This window comes from Petromyzon marinus, chromosome 39 (assembly GCF_048934315.1).
Source record: "Petromyzon marinus isolate PM22_M1 ecotype Great Lakes invasive population chromosome 39, UKy_Petmar_22M1.pri1.0, whole genome shotgun sequence".
NCBI classification, from domain to species: domain Eukaryota; kingdom Metazoa; phylum Chordata; class Hyperoartia; order Petromyzontiformes; family Petromyzontidae; genus Petromyzon; species Petromyzon marinus.
Window position 1 is genome coordinate 3,796,706 of NC_133705.1, and position 12,429 is coordinate 3,809,134.

The 12,429-nt window shown below is 47.4% G+C and overlaps 1 protein-coding gene across 1 annotated transcript; it reads right to left on the reverse strand.

The window, feature by feature from the left end:
* Positions 1-435: 435 nt before the first annotated feature.
* LOC142930464 (uncharacterized) lies at positions 436-9,674 on the reverse strand. Its single transcript, XM_076072818.1, has 2 exons — positions 8,336-9,674; positions 436-3,839 (listed from the first exon to the last, which is right to left on the reverse strand). The coding sequence occupies exons 1-2, from the start codon at positions 8,925-8,927 to the stop codon at positions 3,586-3,588; spliced, it is 846 nt and encodes a 281-aa protein (XP_075928933.1). The 5' UTR covers positions 8,928-9,674; the 3' UTR covers positions 436-3,585.
* Between the last annotated feature and the right edge of the window lie 2,755 nt (positions 9,675-12,429).

Genomic DNA, 12,429 nt, shown 5'->3' on the forward strand with positions numbered 1-12,429 from the left:
CTTGACACCTGATGAAGATCGCTTGCATTGTGATCGAAACGTCGTGATTGTTTTTTGTTTTAATATAATTTTATTGTATTTCTACATACGTGACTTTACCAAAAAAAACAATGAGTAATTTTGTGCAGTCACGAAAGCTTTAATACTTTATTATCACACTTCTACGGGGAAGTTACAGTTGTCATTACGTGGAAGATGTGCCCTTTTTTGAGCTGCCGTTTTGTATTTACAAGAGGTGGTCATTTTTTGAGCTGCCGTTTTGTATTTACAAGAGGTGGTCCTTTTTTGAGCTGCCGTTTTGTATGTGTAAGATGTGCGTGTTTGAGCTGTCGCTCTCGCTCTGGCCCCTCCCCCCCCCCTCCAACCGTATTTCCTATTTAAGCTTCTGTTCATCCCTCCGCCCCCCCCCCCCTCTCTCTCTGCCTCCCTGTCCGTCTTTCCTCCCTCCTTACCTCTTGGTGGACTTGTATATGAATTTCTACTGACCGTGTACCTCGTATTTTTCATTCTATGCTGGTATGTGCAATCCAAAGGTTGAACACGAAATTTAACACTCTTCTGAAATTCGTGGTCCGCCAGGAAGTGTCTGTGTTGTTGGCCTGACTGGATGTGCTTCACATAATGTTTTTTTCAGGTTTGTTGAACTCTCGTCTCTCATCTTTTTGTTGTATTTACCTCCGTGATTTGTTATTGACACCTGATGAAGATTGCTTGCGTTGTGATCGAAACGTCGTGATTGTTTTTTGTTTTAATATCATTTTATTGTATTTCTACATACGTGACTTTACCGAAAAAACCAATGAGTACCTTAATACTCTGTTATGAATAATTATACTTGAATTGCCCATGCAGTACTGCACTCATTATTGATCATATGGAACCCTTAATGTAATTCTTGTCACGTTGATAACAGGGCAGCAGGCCGATTGATTATTATGCAACGATATTCATATGACAAGGCCATCAAACAATTATTATTTCCCAAAAGCACAAGTATCCGTCAATAAATTCGTCATGTTCATTCATGGATACATCTGCAAGATTATGCAATTTTAAAAAAATGAACGACTCAAATACTTCTAAGTGACCGTATCCACATAACTCAATGGGCCGCAATGTTATTCGTTATCAGCTAATAGTTGATGCACTTATCATGAGTCTTCTTGTATGTGTTAATGTGTGAGTGCTGTTAATCTTGCGTTAATTCTTTGCGTAAAGCAGACGCCAAGGTTGGGCATCCCTTGTATCAAAAATGTGTTTGTTCCCTGCGGAGCGGTGGGGGTGTGAGGGTGTGTGTATCATACGGACAGCGGGGTTTCCTCTATCACGCGGTCGGCTGGAGTTCGGCTGATGCAGATTGACGAGTTGACACGGCGCTGTAGTCGCGGTGTTTCGTCGGTAGATGGCGCTCACTGGTTGCGCGCTCTCTAGAGCTGAACGCTCTCTGGTGGCTGCTGCTTTTGCTCACGGGCGGCTGGTCAGGCTCGTTCCGCTGCTGGATGAGCCAAGTCGCACGCGCTCTTCGCTGGTTTGCTGACCCTTTTGCTTACGGGCGGCTGGTCAGGCTCTTTCCGCTGCTAGATGAGCCAAGTCGCATGCGCTCTTCGCTGGTTCGCTGACCCTTTTGCTTACGGGCGGCTGGTCAGGCTCTTTCCGCTGCTGGATGACTGCGCTCTCTCTGTTGAGATGTCCGAACGCTCTCTCTCTGGTTCGCTGACAACAGGCCCTTTCCGCTGCTGGATGGGCCAAGTCGGCACACGCTTGGCCGCTGGCAGCAGACGCTCTTGCTTGGTGCGTCGGTCGCGCTGCAGCTGGGAGCCGGCACTCGATGTAGAAATAAAGTCTTTGAGCGATACTTAGTCTTCCAGCTCTGAACTCACGCTCGTTGGCACCTCGCTACTTGGCGAGCCTCGCCATTCTCAGTTGATCGCGGGGACACCCCGGGCCTGCCGCGCGCCGCACTCTTCTGCAGCTCGCCGGGCTGACAACTTGTTGAACTCGCTGTTCCTTGTTGAACTGAACTTTTGAGATGATGGTTGAGCCGTTACATTTGAAAAAAATCTCCGCTCTGCGCAGTGGGGGGGCGTGGCCTGTGTGTGTGTGCGTCCGTGTGTGTGTGTCCGTGATTCTGGATATGTCTATGAACTGCCAAAAGTCAAGCAGGTCATGGTATGTGGTCCTTTGGCAATCTGGAGATCCTCCAGATAGTCGTTAACCTTCCTTTGCCCCGGAGTTTATTATTTATTTCAAAAATTATGGCCTTTTTACGATCTACATCTGCTGTTTGCTGGGTCCTTGGTTTGTGTGTTTTTATTTATTATTTCGGACACACAAGAAAAAAATGTATCGGCAATTATTATTATTCATATCAATTTTGGAAAAGGCCTATATATCTAAGAGTAGGCGCATCTTACAGATGACAAACTGGTGGTCAGTAGGAAAATTTGCTCCTCAGTAGGTCTTGTTGTCAAGGATGTGGGCCCGCATTTGCTGTTCTGTAACTATGTAGTCCAGCAGATGCTTTTTCATGGACCTGGCATGCATTCATGATGTGTGAACGTGCCAATGCCGGAAGAACGTTATGGTGATTAAGTCCATGGGCTGCACAGAAATCCGACAGCCGCTTGCAATTGTTATTGAGCTGATCTGGCCCATGCCTTCCAATCACTCCAAAGCAGGTGTCCGCATCATGAGCCACTCAGGCATTAAAGTCATTTAAGAGGATGACTCTATCCCGAGGGGCCACTTTAGTCAGCACCTGGGACAGGAGGTCAAAGAAGGCATCTGACTCATCAGCCTTTCCTGCATCCCACTGCTAATGCGCATCTGCTGTGGAGGCATAAGCCACAACCACCATATCTCTCCTTCCGTTGATCGGGAGGCCAGCCCACAATAGTCTGGGACTCACAGATTCCCACACCTTGCCTCCATGCTCCCACACCCCCTTCAATCTTTTGTTCAAAGGAAGTGCCACTCCCTGTTGTTTGGCAGTTTCCTGCTCCGAGTGGAGAACTGTCCACTCCTCATAGTGACTGGAGTCAGAACCAGTCCACCGGACCTTTTGTATACCAGAGGAATGGAAGCCGCTCCTCTGCAGTGAGCGTTTGGACATTCCACATGGCTAACGTCAATGTTATGCTGATTTTTTTTTTAAACCCCGTGGGGAGGAATAGAGTCTGGCTCCACCAAATGGGTTTTTGCCAGGAGGCATCATAGATGCCTCGCCTCCCCGGGGCCTCAAGCACAAGCTTAATTTGGGTTTTTCATCGTGGTTCCTGATATAAATGAGTGCTAAAGTGGAGGGGTTACCATCCCCTTGCTAGGTCCTCCTCCTGTGTTCACACAGTGAGAATAGGCGTGCCTAAGACATGGAGACAGCAGCACACTCGCAGGCCCAACCACGTGGTACCTCTCCTGCGTTTCGCACCCATTATTAGGCCCCACCTCCTTCCTTATCAGGCCCCACCCTTTGCATCATCAGCCCCCCCTTCACCCTGTGCTCCCGCAGTTCTGCCTCACGCCGCTGCTCCTCCCGAATCTCACGCTCGATGGCCGAGAGCGTGGAGCTGGGTCCTCCTCCTGCGCTCACACGGTGAGAATGGATAGACCTGTAACATGGAGACAGCAGCTCACTCGCAGGCCCAACCACGTGGTGCATCTTCTGCATTCCACACCTCTTCGCATAGGTGGAGGCTCCAGCACGATGACTCTGGCGGCGCGGACGGACAGCATGGTGCCCTCGGGGAATACAGCAGAGCCGTGGGGATGGCGGCAGCTGCGCTGCACCACAATGAGGCGCTCTAGAGTGGGGCCCTCGCTCGCACCGGGTCCCATGGCATCTGCACTGGATGGAGGAGAATCCCGCATGGGTACATTCACTGCACACCCAGCAGTAATTTAACCAACCCCAGAGGACACCAGCAACACCACCCAAGACCACTATAATTAACAGTAACGAGCAATACAAGCGACACAGCCAATGCCCTCTTACCATCACCGCTGCAAAGCATTTGCCATAAGAAACTGGATTAAAACACCAGGTTTTGGTTGCCATTGTCAGAACAAATTGTGGAGGTTGCATGTCAATCTGCGCAGCAGCTGCGGGAGCTGAAGAGGGTGGGAAGCTCTGGCAATGGTGTGCGGTAGCATCAACGCCTTTGGGCCATGATGACACGTTAATCTTGAAAACATCAGGATCCCAGGCTTATAATTCCATTTAAGGGGCCGTCCATAAATGACGTCACGCACCGAGGGGGAGGAGGGGAGTCAGACATTTTTGACGATGTGTGACGAGAGGGGGAGGGGGGGTTTGAAAAATGTGACGTCACATCAAAATGCATTATAACACTAATTTTTATTCTTAGCTCTTTCGGTAAAGTCACGTTGAAGGGAAACAATTAAATAATAAAATATATATACAACAATAAAAATTCTCACGACGTTTCGACCATAACACAAACGGTCATCATCAGGTGTGAAAAACCAACGGCAAGAAACATTTGAAAGAAGTGGCGGTTTGCATTTATTTATTTCTATGTGTTCCGACCAGGAATACATAGGCAGTGAACTCAAGCACGTACACCAAGCTCTTAAGGCTAATGGTTACTCCGACTATACAATGCGCAAAGCTATCACTCAAACCATTAAGAAGGACCCTCTTGAGGAGCCTTTCAAAACCATAGCTTTATTTATTTATTTTTAACGGTGCCCTTATTTACTTATTTAAAAAAAACGTTAGCACCACGGGCAGCGATTTGGCAGTTTGTTTAGAAGGACGAGTCCATCTATGTTCTGAAAAGAGGAGGGGGGAGACAAAAAATTAATGTATGCTGTCTGAAAGCCACCGTAAGCATGAACAATCAATTAAGACCTGAAATGGTTTATCAAATCCTTCCAATGATTGCTAAGCCAGAATCCATCTTCTCGGTTGAAATTGTCTGTGCTTGTATATGTGAATAGCTTCATGAACGAATCTCTCATGGTAGCCAGATGGCTTACAAAGAACCTCTGTCTTGGAGAAGTCAATGTCATGTGAGCCTATTGAATTATAACAATGATCTGCCACGGTCGATGTGTTGGTCCTACCGTGTTTAAGGTCTGCTTTGTGTTCACGAATGCAGTCCGAGACATGGCGTTTGGTTTCTCCAATGCAACTACTACCACAGAGGCAACTTAGTTTGTAGACACCAGGGTACTGTATGTCCGGAATCACATCTTTTACAGACGGAACCAGATTTTATGTAATGTGTTGAAACGGACCTGGATCTTGTGTTTATTCAAGATTTTGGAGATCTTTTTTGTGATCCCCGCAATGTAGGGTAAAGTGATGGTTTTGAAAGGCTCCTCAAGAGGGTCCTTCTTCATGGTTTGAGTGATAGCTTTGCGGATTGTATAGTCGGAGTAACCATTAGCCTTAAGACTTGGTGTACGTGCTTGAATTCACTGCCTATGTGTTCCTGGTCGGAACACATAGAAATAAATAAATGCAAACCGCCACTTCTTTCAAATGTTTCTTGCCGTTGGTTTTTCACTCCTGATGATGACCGTTTGTGTTATGGTCGAAACGTCGTGAGAATTTTTATTGTTTTTATATATATTTTATTATTTTATTGTTTCCCTTCAGCGTGACTTTACCGAAAGAGCTAAGAATATGAATTACTGCAGTCACGAAAGCTTTAAATTAAAATTTAACACTAATTTTGATTAATTTTCATTATTAACTATTTGATTATTAAAATGTACTAAGGTTACCTTTTATTTATTCTATGAAGGAACATTTTGCTTCTCCATGGGAGAATGGAGAAGCATATATTTTGTAAATGTTTTGAATGATTGTTATTAAACATTTTGATTCTAATGATTCTACCAGGGCTTTCTGTGGAATGAATGTGATTGTTATAATTGTCCTCTCCATTTTGCTTCGTTCTACTACAAAGTTTCAAGTATTTTTATCGTTATAATTACTTTTCATATTTTATAATTATAAGAGAATTTCAATATAATATTCTGAACATCTGCAGTTTTTGTTAGACGTTGAATATTTTCAAGTGAATTTTATGCTAAAATTCAGCTTTCCAACGCCTCCTTTTTAATAAGTTTTCTCCTACAACATCAGAGTGCAGCACCACATTAAATACGCACTACAATGACAATAGTTTAAAGTAACTTGAAGCATATTATATTTTCAAAATGAAAATATATTTGGGGGGGGGCTGGGGGCAGAGCTTTGTGACGTCATATTTGAGGGGGGTCTGTCTTTTTGTGACGCCGTGTGACGAGGGGGGGTAAAAAATCGGCCAAAATTGCGTGACGTCATTTATGGACGGCCCCTAAATAGTATTATGGAATTGCCAGAGGTGGACCACCCTGTTTCCTCATATACCATCGGGAAGCATGTGAGATTGTTGGTTCCAGTGCAAACTCAATTGTGTGAGTTCACAAGTCTTCACAGTAACATGGGAATCATACATGATAATTAAGATTCGACATTTCCATCTAGTGGCCTAAACCCTTGTTAATGTTTCTTCTGGACATTGTACGTGAGCAACTTTGGAGAAAGTAATTTGAATGTAGTTTATGAGCCCAGCCACAGCGCTCTGGGCCGGCGTTGAGGATCAGATTACATCACCTGCTCCAAGAGTCAAGCGTGCAATAATTATTTTTAAAAAAACCTCAAGTATTATAAAGCGCCTTTCAAATTAGTAAGGGTTATGGTCTGGTCAGTAAACGGAAACACTGGTCGCAATCACATTCAAACCTCTCTGTGCGCTGGTTTCTTGTTTTATCGTCTCCATTGTGTGGCTTTTTGTTCTGGCCACTCAGGTTTGCACCAGATAAAACACTGTTGTATCATGCATGGCAAGGCCGTAATTATAATATATTGGGGGGGGGGTGGATACATTCCCCCCCCCCCCCCAATATTCAAATATGCTCAAAATGTCCCCCCCGATATATTGCTTTAAAAAATTGCTATGCTATGTAAATAAAAACAACAATTTGCTGAACCTTGGCCACAATATCTGGACTTTGTCTTCATGTAAGTTAATGCATAGATTTCTGTTTATATGATTGTGGTTATGGTTGCACTTTATTAATCCCTAATCTCTGCCATTACATACAATGAAACAAAAAATGGTAAAAAAGAAAAAAACAGAGCAATGTAATACGATATACACTATGAGACATTATTGTAAAAAATAAATAAAAAGTCCATCCCATGTGTTAGTGATTTTTTTTTATATTTTAGGCAGGAAATTAGTTTTCAAATGTAGATATTTTTCTGGGTTGGAACCCCCAGACACCCTGGAAGATTTGCTCCCCCCCCCCCCAATGTTGACTCCATGGCTACACGGCCTTGATGCATGGATGGTTTGTCAATAACGCAGTGGCCTTAAAAGGAAAATATATTTCGATTTTAAGCTTTCGTGACTGCAAGGATTCATCTTCTTTGGTTCTTTCGGTAAAGTCACGTAGAATGAGAATAAAATAATAAATTGATAAAATAAAATAATAATATTCTCACGACGTTTCGGCCACAACACAAGCGGCCTTCATCAGGTGAAGGGGAAGAGACTGTCTCACGTTGGAGTGCACTGTCCTCCAGACAGTCTCGTCCCCTTCACCTGATGAAGGCCGCTTGTGTTGTGGCCGAAACGTCGTGAGAATATTATTTTATTTTATCAATGTATTATTTTATTCTCATTCTACGTGACTTTACCGAAAGAACCAAAGAAGAGGAAAATATATATAGGGTGAAGTTTAGGGCAATAGTCCTTCTTCATAGGACAAAACATCGCTTATGTATTTGTACTCTTAAGGCCTCTGTTATTGACAAACGAGTTGATTTTTTTTATTTGTGCTTTTGCACCACTGCCAACGCAGTATCACCAAATACTGTAAGTTACGTAATGAGTGTTGAAATTATTGTTGTACAGGTTCAAAACAACACACAAACACGTGTGAACAGCACACAGCCTCTGTGGAAAAAAATATGTATTTAGCAAGTGACTAAACAACAGGGTTCAGGCCAGCTCATTGTTCTGTGCTGATCAGTCCTAATAAGGACGAAGCTGGTCCACAGTTGTCCTATTTGTTACTGGGTCATATTTGCTCAAATTTAATTTTGATGGCGATCTAGGACAAGTGAACCACAATGCACCTCTTTATGAGAGACATGATTTTTGCACGTGTACGGCGACAGTGTACTTTGTACACACGTGTCTGAGTTGCGAGTTGTTTGAAACCCATGGTTTTACGGCCTGCATAATCACTCTGTTGCCATGAGTTATCTTGTCAGTTACAACTCTGATCACCCTTGCACCACGGGACACCGCACCTTCTGCTGCTGCCCGGCGATGCGTATCTTCGCGTGCACGCTGTGCATCTTCGCGTGCACGCTGCAGGTGGATGTCTCGGCGCATGCGCAGCTCGGCCAGGCGGTGCGCGCGCCCGCCATGTCGCGGTGTGTCCTGTGATGTCACCGCACAGAAGGACGCCAGGTGCTGCCCGTTGTGCGGCGATGACGACTCGTGTCCCGCCTCGTCCTGCGGCCGCACGCGAGCCACGTGCACGTCTCGTCCCGTCCCGGCCACGAGACCCCGCGCGCGCCGCAGGCTCCGCTCCCGCGCCAGTCCTCGCTGGATCTCTCGTTCGATTGGGGTGGAGGGCGCGGGCGCGCCCTGGGGGCGGAGCTCGTCTGGTGCCTCCGTATGGAGGGGGCCCGGCTCGGAGTGGGGGTGCTGGTCGCAATGAGCCAGAGGGTGGGACCTCGCGCCCCCCAAATTTCGCCGGCAGGGGCAAAGAAACGGAGCTCCCTGCCCCGTGCCTGCGGTCTCCCTGCGCTCCATGAGCAGCCACTGCGAGAGCACGCTGCGAAAGTGGGCGAGACGTGCAGGGGCCTCTCCGGGGCCCCCGTAAGACCCCGCCATCAGGCGGGCCGTCTTCCCTGCACAGAAATCTCCACGTTACATAGACCCCCTCTCTCACCTAGACTCCTACTCCACATGACCCCCTAGAACCCTATTCCTCCAGACCCCTTTTCTTACAGACCTCTAATCCACATGTTCCCAGGCGCCCCGTCAGCGTGCTCCTCTCGCCGTTAGTAGTAGCGTGCGCACCACGGATCCTGGCAGACCGAGCGAGCAGACTGGGATAAAGGTGAACGCTTTGAGAAAACGTAAGATTTTAGGTTCAATCAATTAAGACGAGCTCACTCCTACTCGATGGGACACATTTAAACGCTGTATGTGCACGTTTAAACTGAACGGAACGTGTCGCAAGTGCACACGCCGTGCACTGCCCGGGGCTCGGCGCTGCTCTGATGGAGCCGAGCGCTGCGAGGGCTCTCACGTTACGGCTGCGGCTGGCTCGTCGTGCTCGCTCAATAATTCATCTCCACACTGTGCGCCGTGGTCCACCTCCCACTCAGCAGGCAGTGCAGTCCTCATGATTGGGGTGGACTCGGCCCGGCCATAGGAATATGGAATTTCCACCACTGGTCTCCGGGCTGGAAACAGGACATTAGCCCCGTCTCCGTTTTTTTAGAGGGGGAAATTACTTCTCACTTAAAATAAAACAATACTATATTGAGTTCTCGAACACACAGATGCCCCTCTTTCACATACCTGACCATACATATCCCACCAGCCACACGGCCTTTATGGCATATTTGTTCACATTTGATTTTGTATACAGTTTTCCCTCGCTTTATGCAGGTTTGGTTTGTGCGATTTCACGTATATGCGACTAACCTATTTATACCAAAAATTAGCTGCACATATGCGGTTGGCACGCACATGCGACGAGGGACAACATTGTGAGTAGAGGCCGACCGAAACTGAATTTCTGTTTTCGGCCGAAACCGAAGCCGAAATAGAAAGTTGAACTACACTTTCGGCCGAAACCGAAGCCGAAACAGAAAGGTATATAACCGAAGTTACCGAACACAAGATTTATGAAATATGTCATGATGCAATGCTACTTTAATAAAAAAAAATCTAAAACTAATCATTCAGAGCCTGCAGTAAGTAATTATATCCAAACAAACGAATTTTGTAGTTAAGAAACAACAGTTTTTCACATTCAGCCAGACAGGCTGCCATCTGTTGACCAGTCGTATATACATTAGCAGACCACGGTTGTGGCTGTAACCTCAGTCCCAAGCTGCTGATGCTGACGTGTGTGTGTGTATGCAGCCTATCGCATAGGATTGCCTAGCGCCGACTGACCGGCCGATAGGCAGAGTGATAGATGTAACACTAGTGTTATATTCTCAAAATAGATCTTCGGTTGACGAATGACGACCGAAAGTCAATGTCAGTTTCGGCCGTGTCCACACTCAGCTTCCCTTCTAGCCCCGCCCACTTCCCCCCCCAGCCTCACGTCCTCTTCCCCTTGCGCTCACGCCCCCCTACCCCACACCCCCCCATCTCTCTCTCTCCCCCCTTGCTCCTCCCCCCTTTCTTACCTATATAACCTCTTGCCACGGCAGCTCTCCCGCCTACCTCAACATTTCTTGCTGTGGGTGTTCCACCTGATGAGGATCGCTTGTGTTGCGATCGAAACGAGGTGATTTGTTTTATTTTATTGTATTTCTACCTACGTGACTTTACCAAAAGAACCAAAGAGTATGGATTCCTGCAGTCACGTAAGCTTCAAATCTAGTTTGACCACGTAGTTTGTGAAGCCTTCAATGGCTGTACCGGAGGAATTTCCATCTGGTATAGATACAATGGGAGGCTGATCGATGCCCGGGTGCGGTCAAGGAATGGCTCCCTATTGCTCAACCATGTCATGTATGCCGATGATCTGGTGATAGCTACTCACTCAAAGGAGGAGTTGGAGGCGCTGCTGCTGAACCTGGAGTGTGCCACTAAGAGCTGGGGCCCCTCCGGCAGGCAAGGCTGCGTTGGCTGGGCCATGTATCCCGCATGCCCAACCACAGCATGCCCAAACAGATTTTGTTCGGCCGGATCAAGGGGGCTAAACAGGCGCGGCACGGGCTAGAGAAGAGATGGAGTGATGTGGTAGAGGAGGACGTAGAGCTGAGTGGACTTGCCGATGACTGGTACCAGCAGTGTCAAGATCGGCCTCTGTGGAGGAGACTCGTGAAGGACGCTACTTGGCAGTTGGAGGCAGTCGCCCTCCAACAACAACGGAGGGCGGAGGAGCGATGCTCACAACAACGAGCGGAGCGCCGGGTGGCTAAAGCACAGCAGGTTAGCACAGTAGCGGGCACAGGTGGTGCATCAGCCAGTCATCTCAGTCATCTTAGTCAGTCGACCCGTGGCACTTGGGTCTGCCCCGTGACCTCCTGCCAGCGGGCGTTCGACACTTCACGTGGCCTCAAGGTGCACATGGCCTGGCACAAGTGTCGTGGTGACGTCACCGCCACTTAGTGGCGAATGGCGGTTGTTGTTGTTGTGTGTGCATCGATGTGTGTTTGTCAGAGTCGATGTGTGTGTGTGTCAGTCGAAGTATGTGGCTCCATGTGAGTGCATAAGTCCATTTCTTAGTGTGTAAGTTAAAATAAAAAATCAATTGTGTGCGTGTAAATCGATGTGTGTGAGTCGATGTATGTGTGTGAGAGTCCATGTATGTGTGTTAGTCGATGTGTGTGCATAGCTCCATGTGAGTGGGTAAGTCTATTTCTTCGTGTGTGTAGGTCCATGTGTGTGTGTGACTGCCAAACAACAGGGAGTGGCTCTTCTTCTGAACAAAAGAATGAAGGGGGCGTGGGAAGGTGGCGGTGATGTGTGGGAAGCTGTAAGCCCCAGGCTAATTTGGGCTCGCCTTCCCATCAACCAGAGGCGAGGTTACGTATGCTCCCACTGAAGACGAACATCCGTGGAGGGTTTCAGGCATGGCAGATGAGTCAGATGCCTTCTATGACCTCCCGTCACAGGTGCTAGCTAAAGTGACCCCTCGGGATAGAGTCATCTTGTTGGGTGACTTCAATGCCCGAGTTGGTCAGGATGCTAGCACCTGGTCTGGAGTGATTGGAATGCATGGGCCAGATCCGCTCAATAACAACGGCAGGAGGCTGCTAGATTTTTGTGCAGCCCATAGGCTTGTAATTACCAATACGCTATTCCGGCATCGGAGCATCCACACATAATGGATCAGGGAACAGCGGGTGTGGGCCCATGTCCTTGACACCAGGACCTACCGTGGAGCTGATCTGCCCACTGACCATCGACTTGTCATCTGTAAGATGCGCCTGCCATTCTTCCACTCCAGTGGTGGGTGTAAGCCAGGACCCCATTCAAACCCTTAGTGGCATGGTCTCAGCTAGCTGATGAAAGTTCCAAGCGAGAATTTAATCATCGCTTGTGGCTGGGGTTGCCATCATTCCTTACTCCTCCTGATGTCGAGGGGAAATGGGTGAGGTTTAGGACTGTGGCTCATGCAGCTGCAATGGCTGCTTTGGGT

What these genes read in the sequence shown, in the direction of transcription:
- LOC142930464 (XM_076072818.1), bottom strand. Translation starts at nt 8,927, where the DNA reads ATGGCGGGGTCTTACGGGGGCCCCGGAGAGGCCCCTGCACGTCTCGCC. An exon ending in TCGCCGGGCAGCAGCAGAAG is followed by an intron (nt 3,840 to 8,335) that starts GTGCGGTGTCCC and finishes CATCCAGTGCAG; the next exon opens with ATGCCATGGGACCCGGTGCG.